This window comes from Hypanus sabinus, chromosome 7, assembly GCF_030144855.1.
Source record: "Hypanus sabinus isolate sHypSab1 chromosome 7, sHypSab1.hap1, whole genome shotgun sequence".
Lineage (NCBI taxonomy): Eukaryota > Metazoa > Chordata > Chondrichthyes > Myliobatiformes > Dasyatidae > Hypanus > Hypanus sabinus.
This window is the reverse complement of record NC_082712.1, coordinates 167,510,346-167,531,927: the sequence shown is the minus strand read 5'-3', so window position 1 is coordinate 167,531,927 and position 21,582 is coordinate 167,510,346. Positions and strand designations below refer to the sequence as shown.

Here is a 21,582-nt window from a genome sequence, read left to right as displayed (position 1 = left end):
TCACAGGATCATTGTGAGACAGCAAATCATATTTGTAATTTTTGCATCATGCAAAGGATCAAGATAAATAATTATGGCCACATGCTATTGCACTACAAAGCAAGACTTAATAATTGACATTAGGTTGTGCCAAACCAAGTCTTTAATAGGGCTGTCCTTGAATGTTTCTGAAGGGCAGAATCACCCAGTTCATATAATGACCCAGAAACTTGCAAGCACACTAATATATGGAAGAAAACATGAAGCGACTCAACTTCTTAATTTGCCTTTTGCTTGCAAGATGTCATCTTTATCAGGCCTTGTACTTGGTCAAATTCTATGATGATGAACATGAGAACTACAGTATATTGAAGGAATGGGTGTGCTCTGAGATATGAAATTGCCTCAGCCCTAATTCTAGTGAACCTTTAATGAACTGTTCTTAATCTCCCATCAATTTCTGTCAAAGGGGAGTAGCCCTTTTAGATGTAATAATCCACTCAGTCACTCAGTCTGGCTCAAGGATCTACTTGGTTCTATATAAGCACAAGATATTCTACAGATACTGGAAATCTAGTGTAACACATATAAAATGCTGGGTCAGCAGGTCAGGCAGTATCTACGGAAAGGACTAAAGAGGGCTTCAACTCAAAATGTTGACTCTTTAAATAGACTAGCGAAGGGAGAGTCAGCATCCTCTCAGTCAAGAGGGTATGCTAATTAGAAACAAATAAATGATAACTCAAGCAAAGACAGTCAAAAGTAAATTGAAATAAAGGAGCACTGTGGACGTACTAGTCTGTTTTTCTAAAAAGAAAATCTTGAACTTAGAAAATGCCTCCCAATTTTTTATTTAATTCGATTACTACTGACAAAACAATGCAAGAATTTTTGACATTCAAAAAGAATGTAGACATAAATGAGAAGCTAAATTCTTAAAGGAAAATGACTTTTCCCTCAATAACATTGGATACATTGATTTTCTCATGGAGATTGATACACCAAAAGGGAACATAAAGGGGACATTGAACATAAGAGATTGTACTTGGAGGATGACAGCTGAAACATACATACACAGCACATGCCTTGTAATGAAGCAAAGTTAATATGAAGTGATTTCCCATGGTTTTCTTTCTTTTGTGGCTATCTGTGGGAAGACAAATCTCAGGGTTGTATATAGCATGCGTACTTTGATAATAAATGTACTTTGAATCTTTGAATGGTGTGTGGTCATTACAGAATATATGAAGGGAACCATGGCACAAAATAGGATAAAGGACATCTCAGATTAAAAACCCTAAAACTTTTAATTTTTTTCTCAGCTTTTTCATTATTCATATTATTTTCCCATAGTATACAGAGATAAACTTGTCAAAATCATTAGCGTTCTACTACAGTGTATTTTGTGACACACAATAGACCGAGAAAAGTAATTGCTTATAAGCAGAATTCCTTACAACAAACTTGGCTAAATTAGTACACTGATTATGTAAAGAACAAAATTGAGACACTGGTAACAAGTTGAACATGGCAAAAAAAATGTCCAGTGTACGTTTAAGTAGGATTAATGTATGTATATATGTTTTTTTAAACAATATTTCATTCCAACATAGTCAAATGGTTTTATGGTTGAGATACAAATTATAGCCTTTAATATTCAAGGACCATAAATCATTTTACATATATTGTATATCTGGATAAGACTTCTGGGTCTTTAAAATTATTTTCAGGTTCCCACCATTTTTCCACAATTTTGAATATACTTTTGCATAAAAATACACATGACACACATAAATGTGATTGGAAATGTTTGCATATAGAGTAGGCTAGATTTCTGTTTCAAAAGCATATTTATTTTCGCTCCCTTGTGTATCGTGGAGTGTAAGGAAGTGATCTAAATACACATTTTTGTTAAGGAAGAGAATCTGTGAAAAAGTGTCCCAATCATAATTTCTAACAAGCAAAAATATGTTAAAATAAAACATTTACTCCAAAGCAATTACCACTTTCAGAAGGTGATGCAGAAATCTACATCTTCAGAGCTACAGCAGTTTTGAAAACCAGGGTGTTCAACTAGAATGGAAACCAGGATCTATAGCCCCTGCATGTGAATAGTAATATAGCAACTGCTGATTGTATGTGCATCTTTCACATTACAATCCTCTTCCAGCACTTAGTTGAACCGAAAGTTCCCTCTCCCTTTTTATTATATAAATAAGATCCCTGGGAACCTTGTTCAAAAAACATCTAAATTCATTTAAGAGTAAATTTGAACTGATTACATACAAGCAAACTTTCAAACTGTGCAGAATACGTGCATACGAAATGCCCTTGACCCAGTACATTCTCAAATAGGTTTCACCATTTGACTTGTTGAATTTCACGTTTAGGGAAATTTAGACTTTTTCCTCAATTTAAAAAATCTGCTTAGTTAGTTCAATTTTGCTCCCCTCTGTCCTCTAAGCATTTTGAACATATTAATTGATGCTTTCTTTAGGCTTTGACCTCAGAAACAAATTATGCATCATAACTTTATAAATCACCTATTTCACTCTTACAGCAAATCTGTCCCATAGACATGAATTCCCTCATGTTCTTACTTTACTGGTAATTGCTCCATAGTAAGAACATAAAGGAATTATTGAATAGTTTTTTTTTAAAACAATTCCTTCATATTCTTATTTTGGATGAATTACCTCCTGCAGTATTAATTCCTTCATTGGAAGGTTGGGAGTAAGGGGCACAAGAAAGAACTTTAAAGAAGCATTTGATCTAAAGGAAAATCATTTGGAGAATTGAACAGGTGCAAAGAGAGAAACAGTAAATTGGGGAAAAATCTTTTTGTTGAAGATGTTTTTACAAATTTGTTCAGTGGAGGTTAGGTTGAAAGTCGCAAAAAAGGACAACAGTGGGGTTAACATGAAAGTAAAGACCATACGAGGGCAATGATGGAAACTGGGCTACCTGTTCTACCTGGCATCCACGCAAACTCCGAACAACACTCCCTTCAGTTTTAAACTTGAATATCCTTAATCCAACAAAGGCAGACAATGCGGAGAAGCCTGGAAAAGTCATTACTATGTGTTCGTAAAATCAGAGAGAAATTGAAAAATGTGAAAAGAAACTACTTCAAGTCATTTGTTTTTCTTTATGTTGGTGTAAAATCCTCCTACAGTCCACCATTCAAAAAAATAATTTTCCAAAGATCACCTGAGTGAAGCCCTTCATTCAATTGTTCTCTGTTGTTTAGCATTTAAAAGAGCAATTGTATTTTAACTTTCAACAAAACACACTGGCAATATTATTATTGAAGCATTTTGTTTTAAATAGTCAATCTAATGTGCATATCTTTTGATTTTTGTGGTGTATTTTAGTTTGCCTTTGATAATTTAATTGGACAATTTTAAATCTCTCTATGTGTGCAAGCCTATATAATCTGGGAGAGTGTTAATTGTGCATCCTATGAGGTTATGGGAGAATGTGGTTTCCAGTGAGGCTTTGTCCATGGTTTAGGGTTGATTGACGGTAAGTTAATCAATGCATTAAACTGATGATCAAGTTTGTTACAAGTTAGTGTGAAAAATGTTGGAAAAAGTATGAACCAATTAAAATATTTTTAAATTTTAAGACTGTCAATTCAGACAGAATTATTAGAATCTTGCAGTTTACATAAAAATATTGGCAGATGGGGAACTCAAGGTGACTGCGTACCAGAATTTGTAAGCGTACTGAGAGACTTTACATTATAAAGAAAGATCACACAGATGGAATCAGGCATCAAAGCTCAGCATAGTGTCCTGGGTAGAGAAGTGCAGAACAATGGAAGAGAAATATCAGATAAATATGCTCCAATCCAAAAAAATGCATAAAGTGTTGCAAAAGTAAAAATCAACTGACAAGCAATGATATTGAGGTAATTATACAGAATGCATTAAAAGGAAATTCCATATAGCCAATGTACATGTTACAGGTTGAAAACCTTTACATAGGGAAATTCCCTCCAAATACAATGTATAATATTGTGTTTCAACATTTTCTATTATTGCAAGAACATTAAACACTAAAGTGCTCTTAAATTCCTAAAAATCAAAAATGATACATAAATAGTGCATATTTCTAACTTTGATATTAGAGCTCTGTGAAACCTAAAATTACACTTCTGATCTAGTGCCTAAACAATGAATCAAATTATGTCCCTCCCTACCACACCTAATCCCCAATGTAATAGCTTGCCAAAGGCACTATCTTAATTCAATAGTTGAGAGATCCCTTTCTACAGCAGGTTGGAGGGCGGGGGGAAGGGCAAAAATGAAGAAATGTGAAGAAAGGGGAAAAAAAGGATTTTTTCGAACTATGACTCTAGGTGTTTGTTCATACAGTTTAGTCTCCTGAATCAGAGAAGCAGCATCCAGAAAGTCTACTGAATACAATTCTGTCTCAGTTCGGATTGGGATCCTAAAACGTGTCCCCACTACTTTTCCGTAAGAAACAATTCTTAGAATTTGGGACTCCACCAGGAATTAATCCCCTTTATTCAGCCAATCAAATCACTGGATGCGAATAACCTATCTACTCAAGATAGTAAATGGTTTATACTTTAATCAGGATCCTGCTGGCATTTGTGAAAATTAAGGTGCACGATTTGAAGCTAACTACAAAGACTCTAGAGCCCTTTTGTGAAAAACCATCATAAGGCAGATGACATTGTCATGAGAAGAAACTGAGATTGCAAGATATCCAGGCATTGGCAAGTCCTGTCACGAGCTAGGCCGTGGTTTCATTCACGTGCTCATTTTAGCAGTGCTGATGAAGGCAAAAGGACAGTACTGCTATGGAAAGTGTTCCAGGATTTTCCATTAATTACATAAACGTATGTCTGTAATAGGATAGGTAAGTACCAAGCTGCTTTGGGCTTATTAATTCTAACTGTGACTACAGAAACAGTTTTCAAGCTCCTTGTCAGTATTCCCCATTTCCCTCTCAGCCGCATTATCCAAAATGGGCACTCTTTCAAATTGCTAGTGGAGAGTTCCTACGGATTGGAAACCTCAATCTGAAGTGAACTTGCGTTGTTTGCTCAAGCTATGGTTGCTTCAGATGGAGGGTGTAAGAGTTAGAAGGAGCAAGGACTACATGTTAGAAGGCTAATACAGCAACAGAGGAAAGTCAAATGCTGAATAATTATATCAAATTTAAAACACAGAACTTAAAATAATTTGCCAAAAGAAGCTCAAACTATTGAATACTTCACTATAACCCCTACCCCTCCCCCCAACCCCACAGCAAGCTTCAGGCTAAACTTGCTTTTATTATATAAGAAATGGAAAATATCTGGAACATTCCTGTAGAATACAAAACAGTGATATTCCCTGCATTTTTACTGTGTAAAAATAGATATTTTTACAGTTAAGTCATGGTCCACCTCATCTGTAAAGAAAGTGATTCTAGCATCAACATTTTCAAAATGGCAACATGAACAACAGCAAACTTAAGCTGTCCATTGAAGGTGTGCCTGTCAAGATATTGCTGCTCCATTAGAGTGACACCTTGCCATATTGTGGAATGCCCCAAACTAAAGAAACTTGTTACTTTAAAAACAGTTCCCTAAATTACTTCCTTTTCTGTATTTATAAAATTGGATTGGGAAGCATCTGCTTCAGCCGTGCAGTGTCCAGACAGATCCATTGGATTTTCCATGGGACATTCGTCAAAGTCCTCCTCTGTCCTCTCTTTCTCTTGCGATGAAAGTGCCTCCACTATTTGCAGCTTCGTCTGCTCCTCTTTCAGGAAGAGATCCACCAATAATGACTTCTCTTTTGATATGCGTTCGCTGATTTCTTTTGGAATGTCTGGGATCATCCAGTCGACAAAATCGCTCATGAACATAACTAGGTTCTGTAAAAACAACGGGAGAAGGGCAGTTAGTAGAACCAAACTTCAAAAAGTTAGTTTCAAAGAGATGAATAGATTCATCTGAACAAGCCTTGGTGTGGATTCCTCCACATCTTTGAGACTCAACATTGCCCAGGGGAAACTGCTTTGTCGAACATCATCGCTCCATCTGCCACAAAGGTGTTTTTAATTTTAATTCTACTTCCCATTCCTATTCCAACATGTTGGTCCATGTCCTGCCACGAAGAGGCCACTTTTAGACTGGAGGAGAAACACCTCATATCCTGTTTGGGTAGCCTCCAACCTGAGGTAATGAATATTGATTTCTCTAGAATTCCAATACTGTAATTTCTCCCCCCCCCCCCCACCACCTTCTTTCTTTTTCCACTCCCATTCAGCTTCCCCTCTTACCCCTTCCCTTCGGGCTAGGCAGCACCTATAGGAAGAAGTACAGTCGATGTTTTGGGCTGAGACCCTTTGTTCCACCAGCATTTTATGTGTGTTGCTTGAATTTCCAGCATCTGCAGATTTCCTTGTGTTTATTATTTTAATGTGTGGTTTTTTGAATTAGTCACCTTCCTGTCAGCTTGAACCTGTTTGACCATTCTCCTCTGACTTCTCTCATTAACAAGGCATTTTTGGCCACAGAATTGCCACTCACCACATTTTTTGTTGTGTTTCACTCCATTCTCTGTAAACCCTAGACGCTGTTGTATGTGAAAATATCAGAACCACATCCGTATGGCACCAACAATTATTCCACGGTCAAAGTCACTTAGTTCACACTTCTTCCCTATTCAGCTGAACCTCTTGACCATGTTTGCATGCTTTTGTACATTGAGCTGCTACCACATGATTGGTTGATTAGATATTTGCATTAATGAGCAGGTCTACAGGCCTACCTAATCAAGTGGCCACTGAGTGTAGGTAATACTGCATCTCTTCTGATTTAGTGTCCTGCAATTTCTGCTCATGAAATTGGGGAAAAGGAATACAGACTGCTTTACAGAAGACCCCCATTTAATCCATAAGTGACTGAGAGCTTCCGGTTGCCAATCTCATTAATTACCCTTTCACATGGATCAGCCACCTTCAAAAATGGAAGGGACATCTTCTTCATTAAACATATTGTCACAGATCAAATACTTACAAGACTTTCTAAAGACAGTCCTCATTCCCCTATTGTCATCTCCCTTGACTTGCTCCAATAGCTCTGCATAATTTATCTAAATGGGGCAGAAGTTCCAACCACTTACCTGAAAAATGATGACAAATGCCAACCTTGCTGCTAAGACTGACCAGAATTCCTTTGACAGGTCATATGGTTGAGAAGACCATGGAGGTTCCCTGTAGTCTTTGTACCTAAGATGACATTTAAAAATGAATTAGATATGTAACAATTAATCCTACTGCCACGATCATATTAGGACATTGGACTTCATAAATCAGGGCGTTGAATCCAGGAGTCGGGATGTCATGTTAAAGATGTACAAGACGTTAGTGAGGCCAAATTTGAATATTGTGTGCAGTTCTGATCATCTACCTACAGGAAAAATATAAATAAGCTTAAGAGACCATAAGGCAAAGAAGCAGAATTAGGCCATTTGGCCCATCGAGTCTGCTCTGCCTTTTAATCATGGCTGATCCTTTCTTTCTCCTCATCAGCCCCATTTCCTGGCCTTCTTCCTTTATCTTTGATGCCATATCCAATCAAGAACATATCAATCTCTGCCTTAATACCTCAAATGACCTGGCCTCCACAGCTACATGTGGCAACAAATCCCACAAATTTACCACCCTCTGACTAAAGAAATTTATCCGCATCTGTTTTGAATGGATGCCCCTCTATCCTGAGGCTGTGCCCTCTTGTCCTAGACTCTCCCACCATGGGAAGCATCTACTCTGTTTTGTTCTTTCAACATTTAAAAGGTTTTAATGAAATTCGCCCCTCATCCTTCTAAATTAAAGCAACCGCAGATCCTGAGCTATCAAATGTTCCTCGTATGATAACCCTTTCATTCCTGGAATCATCCTTTTGAACCTAGTCTGGACCCTCTCCAATGCCAGCACATCTTTTCTTAGATGAGGAGCCCAAAACTGTTCACAATACTCAAGGTGAGGTCTCACCAGTGCCTTATAAAGCTTCAACATCACATCCCTGCTCTTGTATTCTAGATCTCTCGAAACGAATGCTAACATTGCAATTGCCTTCCTCACCACCGACTCAACCTGCAAGTTAACCTTTAGGGTGTTCTGCACAAGGACTCCCAAGCCCCTTTGCACCTCAGATTTTTGGATTTTTTTCCCTGTTTAGAAAATAGACCACATATTTATTTCTATTACCAAAGTGCATGACCATGCATTTTCTAACATTATATTTCATTTGCCACTTTCTTGCCCATTCTCCTAATCTATCTAAGTCCTTCTGCATCCTACCTGTTTCCTCAACACTACCTACCCCTCCACCAATCTTCGTATCATCTGCAAACTTGGCAACAAAGCCATCTATAAGGAAACTCAATTTCCCTCGGGATCAATAAAGAATGTCTGTCTGTATTTCATCATCTAAGTTATTGACATACAGCATAAAAAGAAGTGGTCCCAACACCAACCCCTACAGAACACTACTAGTCACTGGCAGCCAACCATCCCTTTATTCTCACTCGCTGCCTTCTTCCAATCAGCCAATGCTCTAACCATCTTAGTAATTTTCCTGTAATACCATGGGCTCTTAACTTGGTAAGCACCCTCATGTGTGGCACCTTGTCAAAGGCTTCTGAAAGTCCAAATATACAATATCCACTGCAACTCCTTTATCTATCCTACTTGGAATTATTTGAGGAGATTACAACAGTTTGTCAGGCAGTATTTTCCCTGAAGTAAACCATGCTGACTTTGTCCTATCTTGTCCTGTGTCACCAAGCACTCCATCACCTTGTCCTTAATAACATCTTCCCAACCACTGAGGTCAGTCTAACTGGTCTATAATTTCCTTTCTACTGCCTTCCCCCTTTCTTAAAGAGTGGAGTGACCTTTACAATTTTCCAGTCCAAAGATTCATAAAAGATTATTTTTAAAGGAGTGCAGTGAAAATTTATAGGATTGTTCTTGACACTGGAGGACCTGAGTTATGGAGAAAGGTTAGAGAGATTATGATTTTATTCCTTTGAGCAGAGGAGAACAAGGGGAGATCTTATATAGGTATACAAAATTATAAAGGGTGAATGCATGCTGGCTTTTTCCTCTAAGCTTGGGTGAGACTGAAGTTAGAGGTCTTAAGTTTCGGGTGGAAGATGAAATATGCAAGGGGAACATAAGGTACTCAGAGGGCAGTGGGAGTGTGGAACGAGCTGGCAATAAAAGTAAAGGATGCGAGTTCAATTGTAACATTTAAGAAAGGTTTGTACATAGATGAGAAGGTTATGGAGGGCTCTGGTCGGGTGCAGGTAGATGGGATAAGGCAGATGATCAGGTTGGCATGAACTGAATGGGCTGAAGGGACTTCTGTACTGCAGTGTTTTATGATTCTATGTCACTCTGATAATGTAGCTTATAACTCCAGCATATAACTGGCAGCAGCACAGTTGAATAAGGTATTTTAATGATATTGGGATTAAGTCACAATTGGAATCAGGCTTTATATCAGCAGCATATGTCAAGAAATTTGTTGTCTTGGTGGCAGCAGCACATAATAATAGAGAAAATCGTGAATTAAAGCAGTTAAACGACATAAGTAGTGTGAAAAAAAGTAAAGAGGTAATGTTCATGGGTTTAATGTCCATTCAGAAATTGGAATGGCAGAGACTCATTTGCATCCAAGGAAATTTTATTAAATAAAAAAAAATCAAGAATGCAGCCCAATATTGAAATGGTTAGGAAGAGAGGGGTTGGATGACTGTTTATATTCCTAGAGTTATTTTTTTAGTAAATTAATACACATCCATACTCTCATCATATTACTATGATTGGGGATGTGCTTCAGAAGTCTGAAGACCCATAGTCAATGCTTTAGGAACGACTTCTACCCTTGCACCAAATTTCTGAACTTAGGAATCCATAACACTACCTCACTATTTGACTTCGGCTCTATTTTTATTTTGTAACTTATGGTAATTTGTAATATGTTGCATTGTTGCCACAAAGCAACAAATTTCATAACATATTTCAATGATAAAAATACTTGATCCTGATTACACATATAAATCCAATTTGCAAAGATCACTTTCTTGCACTGTAAATTCTATAATTCAGTTAACTTTTCATCCATGACTTTAGCTTTGAGCTTAATAAAGTGCAAAGGTGTGTGTGTTGTCCTTTTTTAAATGATCAGACAGACTATGTGGACACAGACGAAACAGCTTCAATTCATTACCCTGGTTTAGATGTTAGGCGAGACATCAATTTTAAAATCATGGGGCTCAACTTGAATCTTTATGAAAGGCAATTAGTGTTTTTTTTTAAATCTGACCAACTATGTAGCTAGGTTATTTACAAAACCAAGGAAATTAAAAGCACACTAAGTCTTTCAGCCCACTTCAGTCCATTGCCTGCTAGGTTAATTCCATTTTGTGCATTTCAGACCACATCAGCTGGATGGCTTCTGCAAAATCTTATAGTGAACCAATTTAAAACAAAATGAGTGAACAAAAATGATCAGTTTCAGTATAATATTTAAAGTTACTAGCCCCGTATAATAACCATTATAATCCTCTATTGCCTTAATAATTAAAAAAAATATTTACTGTACTTAATTATTTATTGAGATACAGCGCAGAATAGGCCTTTCTGGCCCTACAAGTCCCACTGCCCAGCATCCCCGATTTAACCCTAGCCTAATCACAGAACAATTTACAATGACCAATTACAGACTAACCAGTCTGCTTTTGGACTGGAGGGAACCGGAGCAGTCCAAGAAAACACACGCATTCTACAGGAAGGATGTACAGCCTCCTTACAGATAACATCAGCACTGAACTCTGATGCACCAAGCTGCAATATTGTCATGCTAACCTCTATCCTGTGCACCTGGTTGCGATAAACCTATAACCATCTACAGTGATGAAGTGCTTTGAGAGGTTGGTCATGGCTAGAATTAACTTCTGCGTAAACCAAGGACCTAAACCTGTTGTAGTTTCCCTACTACCACAATGGGCCTATCATGGATGCAATCTTAGTGGCTCTCCACTCGGCTCTGGATCACCTGGACAATAGCAATATCCATGTCGGGCTGCTGTTTATTGATTACAGCTCATTGTTCAACACCATCATTTCCTCAGTACTAATCAACAAGCTTCAAAACTTGGGCCACTGTACCTACCTCTGCAAATGGATCCTTGACTTGCTCACCAGGACACCATGGATGGTGCATATCGGAAATAACAATCTCCCCCTTTTTGACAATAACACCTGCATACCTCATGGATGTGTACTTAGCCCACTGCTCTACTCTCTCTACACCCATAACTATGAGGCTAGGCACAACTCAAATGCCATCTATAACTTTACCGATGACACAATTGATGTTGGCAGATTTTCAGAAGGTGACGGATGAGGAAGCGTACAGGAATGAGATAGATCTGCAGGTTGAATGGTGTCACAAAACTACGATCTTGCACTCAGTGTTAGTAAGACCAAGGAATTGGTTGGGGACTTCAGGAAACGCACACCAGTCCCCATCAGGGGGTCAGCAGTGGAAAGGGTGAGCAGTTTCAAGTTCTTGGGATTCAACATCTCTGAAGATCTATCCTGGGACCAGCATACTGGTACAATTATGAAGGAGGAAGTCCAGCAACCATATTTCATTAAGAGTTTGAGGAAATTTGGTATGTTATCAAAGACTATAGAGATATACCATGGAGGGCATCCTAACTGGTTGCATCATCTGGTATGCAGAGACCACTAAGGAGAAATCTGCATGGGGTTGAAAAACTCAGCCAGCTTCATCATAGACAATAGCCTCCCCATCACCGAGACATTTTCAAAAGGCAATGGCTGAAAAAGGTGGCATCCATTATTAAGGACCACATCACCCAGAAGATACTCTCTTCTCATTACAAGCATCAGGGAAGTACAGGAGCCTGAAGACACACATTCAATGTTTTAGGAACAGCTTTTTCCTCTCCACTATCAGATTTCTGAATGGAGAATGAACCAATCCATGAACACTAACTCACAATTTCTTGCTCTCTTTCTGCACTGCTTATTTTATTTAATTTTTAAAATACATTTCGTATTTTAATTTATGGTACTTTTTTATGTATTGCACTGATCTGCTATCACAAAACAAAAAATTTCATGATATACTCTATGTCAGAGATATTAAACATGATTCTTATTCTAATTATAAAGTACGAGCTGCTGTGACTTTATGTTCCTACCAGACATGTACCATTGATCAGTGACATTCTTCAGTCACCGTGAGTCTGGTATATCAAATAGATTACTTAGCTTCATTTCAACAAATCTTTGGTATTGTTTTACTATTTTCTTGTATTTGGTTTTTGGAAATCATTCAGAATTTGGTCTAAATCTATGAAAAAAGGAGCAGGAAGAGATCACCAGCCCCTCAAACCTGCCCCACCATTCAATATGATCATTGCTGATTTGTGATGGCCTCTGCTGAACTAGTTTCTTATTGTGCTCAGTTTCTTGATCTTTTCAGGTATTTATTCATCTCCAATTTAAGTAATCTAGCCTCCACAACACTCTAAAGCAGTGAATTCAAAAGATTCTCTGTCCTCTCAGTTTTAAATGATCAATTTTTTTATTTTGTACTTATGGTGCCCTGTCAGAATCTCTCCAACTTGTGTAAATGGATCAGTGCCCACCCTGCCAAGTCCCCTAAAAATTCTGTATATTGAATATGATCACCCCTCATTCTCCTGAACTTCAAGAAATTGAGGTTAAACTATTTAGCATTTCTAGACATATAATGAGAGAAAGACGTGGAGAGGAAAAATTCACTCTCAACAGTTTAATCTACCTGCAGATTTCAACCTTGTATCCAAGTGCCATCGGCTCAAGTGGCTCTGAACCCGGTTCAAAGTGGCTCACGTTGAAGTAAGACAGAGTGTTATTGGTGAACCCATTCAATGTGCCGTCTGGACTGTACAAGTACATGAAGACTAAGCGTGGAATGAAGTCAGAAGTGAATGAGATAACAAACGCCTGGTGAAAGAAACAAAGAGTTCAACTCTAATAGCCCTGTGAATTATGACCAAGTAAAAAAAAAATGCATGAAAAGATACAAAATGTTCAATAAGGTTTTGAGAAGTCTGCCAGTAGTGGGAATTTATGAAAGAAAATCCTTTCTCTTTCCTCCCAGAGCAAATCTCATTTTCCACCCCAATGACATCCAAATTTGTTGAATAATTGTAATCAATTCCCAGCACCTTTGAAGTCACACCCCACCACCCTACATCACTCAGTGCCCCCTTGCCACCTTCAGCATTATCAATTCTTTAACAGTTGGTATGGTAAACACAATTCACAAGTAACATACATAAAAATACACTCATTTTATTAGGTACAGAAGTGGAGACTGGGGTGGTTTTCTGCTGCTGTAGCCCATCCACTTCAAGGTTCAATGTCTTCTGTAATATGTTGTTATTTCAGTTACTGCTGGCTTCCTGTCAGCTTGAAACAGTCAGGCTATTATCCTCTGATCTCTCATTAATAAGGTGTCTTTGCCTCACAGAACTGCCACTCACCGAATTTTTTTTGCATTTTTTTTTACACCATTCTCTGTAAACTCTGGAGAGGGGTTCCCAACCTTGGGTGGTGGGGGGGGGGGGGTCAATGGACCCCTCAGTTAATGGTAGAGATCCATGTTATAAAAAAAGTTGGGGACCTCCTGCTCTAGACACTTGTGTGTGACAATTCCAGGAGATCTGCAGTTTTTGAGGTACATAAACTATCCCAGCTGGCACCAACAATCATTCCACGGTCAAACTCATTGAGATCAAATTTCATCACCATTCTGATGTTTGACTTGAACAACTGAACCTCTTGACCATATCTTCATGTTTTTTACGCATTGAGTTGCTGTCACATGATTGGCTGATTTTTTACTTGCATTAATGGACAGGTGTACAGTTGTACCCAGTAAAGTGGCCACTGAATGTACATGGTGTATTTCCCTAACTTGATAATTTCTTAGCTGGCAAATTGAAGCCAGCTTGCTCAGGATCAAATATGGAGTTGCACATCAGGTTAGAATTTAATATAAATGGTAACGACTGTTGCACACTGTTATACTGTTTGTTGAGAAGGACCCCTACTGTTGAAGAGTTGACGTACAAGTTCTTATGTGCTATGCAAAATCCTGCAAGATATTTGTAAAATAGGGTCTGATATGATTATAATAATCATATACACAAAAAATTCTGCAAATGCAGGAAATCCAGAGCAACACACACAAAATTCTGGAGGAACTAAGCAGGTCAGGCAGCATCTGTGGAGAGGAATAAACAGTCAATGTTTTGGGCTGATGACCTTCTTCAGAACTGGAAAGGAAGGGAGAAGATGCCAGAACAAAAAGATGGGGGTGGGGGGGAGAGGAATGGAGGGCAAGTTAAAAGGTAATAGATGAAGCCAGGTGGGTGGGAGAGGTAACGGGCTGGAAAGGAAGGAATCTGATAGGACAGGACAGTGGACCACTGGAGAAAGGGAAGGAGGAAGGGGCCCAGGGGAAAGAGATAGGCAGGTAGAGAAGAGGTAAAAGGCCAGAGTGGGGAAGAGAAGGGGGAGTGGGAGGGTTTTTTTTACTGGAAGGAGGAATCAACATTCATGCCATCAGGTTGGAGGTCACTCAGACATAATACAAGATGCACCTCCTTCACCCTGAGGGTGCCCTCAATCATGGCACAAGAGAAGGATGTTATAATAATCTGCTGTTTTAGCAGCTGGACAAAATAAATCTTGCTACAACAAAATTATATTCAATATTTTTTCTTATTGTCTCAATTATTTTTTCATTTTCTTACAACATGGAAGAAAACTATTTAGTTCTTTAGGCTGGTTCTCAGAACAATGCTGTATCTCTAAATGAAATCCAATCCCATTCGGATAATTTCTCCTGCTAATCTAATCTCTCAGATGCTCATCCGCTCCACCGCCCGGTAACACTGTGGGTAATTTATAGTGGGTAACATCCATGGGGCAAGGAGCAAACCTGATCTGATGGCAGAATGCCATGCAGTCACAGGAGATGCTGCAAATTCCAGACAAAAAGATGTGAGGATCAAATCCAGCCTACTGAAGCAGCATGGCAGTAGCACTTTGTTCCGCCCAAAGTTAATTTGCCATAAATGATATTTTAATAGTTTTATTAATAGAATAAAGGAGGCTTTTGGGTATTAATCCAGTAATGAAATTTACTATGCTCCTGTTAGATTAAGGTCTAAATTGTTAGTAATTGTTATTTTTCTTCAGTTTAGCTTTCTTTATGCTTGTGTAATCTCCGCTTGACTGTAATAGTTAAGACCATAAGATGTAGTAGCAGAATTAGACCAATTAGGCAGGAATTAGGAGCAGAAAATGAATCTCAGGATAATATATGGTGACATTTACTGTGAGTCTACTGGTGTTGTATATAGAAAGATGCAAAATTAGCCCTGCAAGTGGAATAAGTGCTACAACTCCTCCCTCATACCATCCAGGGCCCTAAACAGTCCTTTCAGGTGAGGCAACACTTCACCTGTGAGTCTGTTGGGGTCATCTACTGTGTCCGGTATGCCTGGTGTGGTCTCCTGTATATCGGTGAGACCTGAAGTAGATTGGGAGACTGCTGCACCGAGCATCTATGCTCCGTCCACCAGAACAAGCGGGATCTCCCAGTGGCCACCTATTTTAATTCCACTTCCCATTCCCATTCCGATATGTCCATCCATGGTCTTCTCCACTGTCGTGACGAGGCCACACTTAGGTTGGAGGAGCAACACCTTATTTTCTGTTTGGGTAACCTCCAATCTGATGGCATGAACATTGATTTCTCAAACTTCCAGTAATCACTCCCCACACCCCACTTCAACATTTCCTATCCCCTCTTCTCTCTCTCACCATATCTCCTTGCCTAGTCACTGCCTCCCTCCAGTGCTCCTGCTCCCTTTTCTTTCTTCTGTGGCCTTCTATCTCTTTCACCAATCAACTTCCCAGCTCTTTGCTTCATCCCTCCACCTTCAGAGTTCACCTATCATCTTGTGTTTTTCTCTCCCCTCCCCCCACCTTTTCAATCTACTCCTCAGCTTTTTTTTTCTCCAGTCTTGCCAAAGGGTTTTGGTCCGAAACATTGACTGTACTCTTTTCCATAGATGCTGCCTGGCTTCCAGCATTCTGTATGTGTTGCTTGGATTTCCAGCATCTGCAGATTTTCTCTTGACAACAAAATTAATTAAATAGCATTGGCAGGGAATGTAAAATTTTGAGTTTTCTGCTTTGGAGTCTTAGGGTCAAACTTCTTAGGTAACCTCAAGCCGCTGTTTTTTAAGCTGCAAGGACATTTCTGCTGTTCGGTCTGTGGCTCCTTCATTTTGGCTGCTGATCAGAGGTTCGAGATTTGAGAAAGCAAGCAGAAGAATAAGTCAAGGAGTGAAGCAACCAACAATGTTCCAAAAGATCTGGCATTTTTCCCACAGGACGATTAAAAAGTCGAAGAGAAGGCTTTGTTCCCTTCCCAGTAGAAACTTTGATTTAGAAGAGAAGCACAACAGCTGCAGAAAGCCATTTGCCTTGGAAATATTTCCCTTAATGCCAAGCATTCAGTGGTTCAATAAATCATTATTGAGCTTGGAGGTAGTAAATTCCAGAATCACCATCCAACGCTAGCGTCTTAAAGGAGAACATGAGCACAACAGATTCTACAGATGTTGGAGATACAGAACAACGCACACAAGGTGATGGAGGAACTCAGCAGGTCAGGCAGCATCTACAGAAATGAATAAAGAGTCTATGTTTTGTGCCAAAACCCTTCATCAGGACTTGATGTTGACTATTTGTCCTGATGAAAGGTCTCAGCCTGAAACGTTGATGCTGTCTTACCTGCTAAGTTCCTTCACCATTATAGTTGGCTTCACCCTGGATCTAACAAAATATCAATTTAAAGAAAAAAAAAGTTAGACCATAGTACTCCAAAGCAGAAAATTGAAATCCTCACAGATCCTTGGAATTCTATTCTCCCCTTTCTGTTTCAAATGTTGTTATTTTTTGTATTGCTTTACACAGAGATCTCAGACATCATCTCCACTTATTTACTAGATGTGCTGACCATTAGTGGGAAGACAAATCAGCAACATCCTCTGGATTGCAACTCTCCCACAAGCGGCTTGAGTTTCTCAGAGTTTACAAGGAGCCAACATACTTGTCCTTTTGTTTCTGGATGGAATAAGAGCTGGCAACACAAGACAAGGTGTACAAGTTGGCCACACTTGGCGCTAGAACTTCAATGCAATTTTGCCGCTGGATCTGGTGACAAAAGCAAGGCCAGCATTGGTTGTCCATTTCCAGCTGCCACTGAACACAACGACTGCATCAGCCTTTTCCGAAAGCACGTTGTACTGCAGAAGACTACACCATTCTACAGGCCTTTCTGCTAACAATGTTTAATATACTCCAAGAAAAATCTAACCTTTCCCTCTCACATAGCCTTCCATTTCTCTTTTATCCATTGCCTACCTAAGAGTCCTTAATGTACCATTTGACAGCACCTTCCACCACTGGAAATAAAAAAAAACCCCTATCACCCTTGATACTTTCCTCCAATCACCTTAAAATTATAAGGTGTATAAATACCCCTCGTATTAGCTATTTCAGTTCTGGGAAAAGGTTTCTAGCTGCCCTTTCTGTTTATGCCTCCTATTATCCTGTACACCTCTATCAAGTCACTTCTCATCTCCCTTCGTTCCAAAGAGAAAAGCCCTACTTTGCTCAACATATCCTCATAAGACATGCTCTCTAATTCAGGCAGCATACTGGTAAATCTCCTCTGCATCCTCTCTAAAGCTTCCACATCTTTCCTATAATGAGGTGACCAGAAGTGAACACAATACTGGAAATGGAGGAACATAATAGCATGGTACAGGCCCAGGCCCTATGATCCACAATGTTGTGCTGACCTTTTCACCTATCCTAACATCAATCTAACCCTTCCCTCCTACATATCCCTCAATTTTTCTATTTTCCATGTACCAATGTAAAAATTTCTTAAATGCCCTGAATGTATCGGTCTATCCCAACCATTTGTGGCAGGATGTTCCACATACCCACAACTCTGCGTAAAGAAATTACCTCTGACATCTTCCCCCCTTTCCTCCAATTACCTTAACATTATGCCCTCCCTGCCATTGAGAGTTAAAATGAAATCCTACAGATGGATTTGGTTTAATATTCCTTCCACTCAAAAATTCAAAGCACTGTACCAACTCTCTAGCTCAATATGATATTAAATGCTGGGAGAAGCAGCCAAATGACATGGTAGCGTAGTGGGGCTAGTGCAATCACTTTACAGCACCAGCGATCACTGATTGGAGTTCAATTCCTGCTGCTGTTTGTAAGGAGTTTGTACACTCTCCCTGTGACCGCATGGGTTACCTCTGCATAGTCCAGTTTCCTCCCACACTCCAAAGATGTACAGTTAGGGTTAGTAAGTTGTTGGCACCGGAGGCATAGCAACACTTGCGGGCTGTCCCTACAGTCTTCACTGATTTGATTTGATGCAGATGAGGTATTTCATTGCATGTTTCTTTGTACGTTTGACAAGCTGATTTTTCTATCTTCACACTCCTAGCTGCCTACTGCCTTTGAAAGACCATCCAGCTACGAAGACTGAACCAGTGTAAATTTGCCCAAGTGGCTAACTTTATGAAATATTTTGGAACACCAGAGAGTCACATAAAGCACAATAATATGTTACTGTTCATTGAACTAATAGACCATCCGAGGTGATAGCGCAGCTAGATATAGTGCAAATTCTGCACTTGAACTCAATCCTGCTACTGGTCCATGCAGTCCTCCATTTTCAATCAACTTGCATGTGCTGTTTGTATTTCAAATTCTACTTTCCTTTCAAAAATATATTGGTAAAGGTGACACCAATAAGCAAACAAAATGAATAAATATCACTGGTAAATTTGAGCTTCCAAAAAAAATGCAATGGATTAATCTTCAATTGTATTCTCTACTTTGCTGCCTGCCATGAGTTCCTGTAATTTCCTTTGAGAAAAAATTCATGAACTCTTATACCCAACACTCCAAATGGCAAAAATTGATTTCCAACAGCATACTGGGCCACCAAAGAGAACTCGCTTAACAATCCAACAGCATCACTGCCGTGAACCTTGTCCCAAGCTCAGCAGATGGAGGAGTTGCATTTTACACTTAAGGCAACTTCCAATTAAGGTAAAACAATTACTTTGAAGATACTCAGATCTAAACTAAAGTTGGATCAGAAAGACCCATGAACTGACTGGCTCCAGTTCATAAATCTAATTCAATAAAAGCATCATCAGACTTGGTTGTATATACACTATGCTATTATTTATACAAAAAGCTACATTTCGTCTCAATCAATCAAGTTTTAAAACTTAAAGCCTAAAGGGGAAAAATGCAAGTGGCAGACATCCATTACATTCAAAAGAAAACTGAACTCCCACATGAAATTCCTTATTTGCCTGATTCAATGTCAATGAGCAGTGGTCACAGTTCAAGGAGCTATCTTCACTTCTTTAAAATTAGCTCCACTCAAACAGTTAGCATGGAGTTATTACAGCACTGGCTGTCCAGGTTCAATCCTTGCTGCCATCTTTAAGGAATTTGTACATTCTCCCCGTAACCACATCCCTGTTCGCTCCGTTTTCTTCCATTTTCCAAAGTCATACGGATTAGTAGGTCAATTGGACATATGGGGGTAATTGGGTGGTGCAGGCTTGTTGGGCCTGTAACCATGCTGTATCTCGAAAACAAATAAAATAAATAAGGCCATAAGACATAGGAGCAGAATTAGCCCATTTGGCCCATTGAGTCTTCTCCACCATTCAATCATGGCTGATCATTTTTTTCCTTTCCTCAGTCCCACTCCCTGGTCTTCTCCCCGTAATCTTTGATGCGGTGTCCAATCAAGAACCTATCAAGCTCTGCCTTAAATATACCCAATGATCGGGCCTTCAAGGCAGCCTGTGGTAATAAATTCCACAAATAAAGGGGTTCTTCTGAACACTGGGAAGAGGTTGGACGATACTTCCCTTCAGAACTCTTGAACATAGACATATCACTCTAGGAAAATCACAAGAGAAATTGTTATGTTTTGTAAATTCAAGACTTTAAACTGGTTCAAAGGAAGACTCAGGAGTCTGAAATGCGGGTCTGACTTCGTGTTTACTTTAAGTGAGGTGCACATGTATCATGTTGTAGCGTGATGATGTATGTAGTTCACGTATTTATACATACAACCCATAATGAATTATTTAAACAAACAAAAATGCTAAATCAAATAATATATATAGTATATATCGAAAAGATCACTCAAAATTACTGGAATATTAAATACACAACAGAAATGTGAGGAAGCATTTGAAAAGCTAGGGTCAAGAGAACTTGCATCTCTCCTAGGAACTTGTCAAGAATGTTACATATGGAAGCCCAGAGCTGGTCATATTTAGGCAGCTTGCACTGTGTCCTTTAATTAGATTCTTTCATTGCAAGGTGCTCTTGTGTATTATCAATGCCTACGATTCCGAGTTTGCAGAAGGTGATAGTAAAGGCCCCTCCATTTTACTGGGAAGACTCAGTAAGTTAATTAAAAGAACAGCACTGCACAGAATAGGTCATTTGGCCCACGAAGTTGCACCAGTCTTTATGCCAATTCATACTAAATGTCCTCTTTCATCCATATACCTCTATTCCCTTCTACCCAAAAGCCTCTTAAAATCCACCAAACTGCAACCATTGAGATCATCTACGAATCTCCATGTAAAAACTTGCCCATCACATCACATCACATCACACTTGATGTTCCAACCCATCACTCTCAACCTTAAAAATATGTCCTCTAGAATTTGACATTCTTTAAATACCTGGCAGAAAGATTGATGGGTCTCGGCCTGAAACGTTGACTGTACTCTTTTCCATAGATGCTGCCTGGCCTGCTGAGTCCCTCCAGTTTTTTGTGTGTGTTGTTCTGACTATGGTACCTATTAATACTTACCATAATTTGAAAGATCTCTCTCAGGTCTCCCCTCAGTCTCTGATATTTTCGGAAGAATACCAGGAGGTGTTCATTGAACATCAATTTTGGCTCACCTCCAAAATTCCCTGGCTTTTGCGAGAAGCTAATTCTACTTGAAGTGTTATGATTAACTTAACAAGTGACCACTCTCCCTTCTTGGAAACTTAATTTTCATCCCAAACTCCAACAGCTCACTTTCACTGTACTGTTTGGACACCGTCTTGGCTCTAACTTGTTTGGTCTTCAGCTGAACAGGAAAGCCCTCAAGTCCTTTATGAAATCTTTCATAAAACACAACCAAAGTAGTTGGCAGACAAGTGTTAAGACTCTTAGAGCAAACACATACAAAGAATTAGTCACTTCCGAATTTGTTTATTAAATGGTAAGATGGAAAATTTCCCAAAGGAACATTTTTCTGTTAAATAAATAATATGAACTTACATTAATGATGACTGCCAACTTCCCAATGCCTCTGAGAATGTTGTACCAGATAC

At 39.1% G+C, this 21,582-nt stretch overlaps 1 protein-coding gene across 1 annotated transcript in view; it reads right to left on the bottom strand.

Annotated features, from left to right (window-relative positions):
• Positions 1 to 1,262: 1,262 nt before the first annotated feature.
• The window catches only part of ano1a (anoctamin 1, calcium activated chloride channel a), a 282,789-nt gene continuing 262,469 nt past the window's right edge, over positions 1,263 to 21,582 (bottom strand). Inside the window, exons 25-28 of the mRNA XM_059976065.1 lie at positions 21,530 to 21,582; positions 12,854 to 13,038; positions 7,128 to 7,233; positions 1,263 to 5,874 (exon numbers count right to left, since the gene is read on the bottom strand). Of these exons, the coding sequence (XP_059832048.1) occupies positions 5,584 to 5,874; positions 7,128 to 7,233; positions 12,854 to 13,038; positions 21,530 to 21,582 (635 nt within the window). The 3' untranslated portion in view covers positions 1,263 to 5,583. The remainder of the gene's footprint in view (positions 5,875 to 7,127; positions 7,234 to 12,853; positions 13,039 to 21,529) is intronic.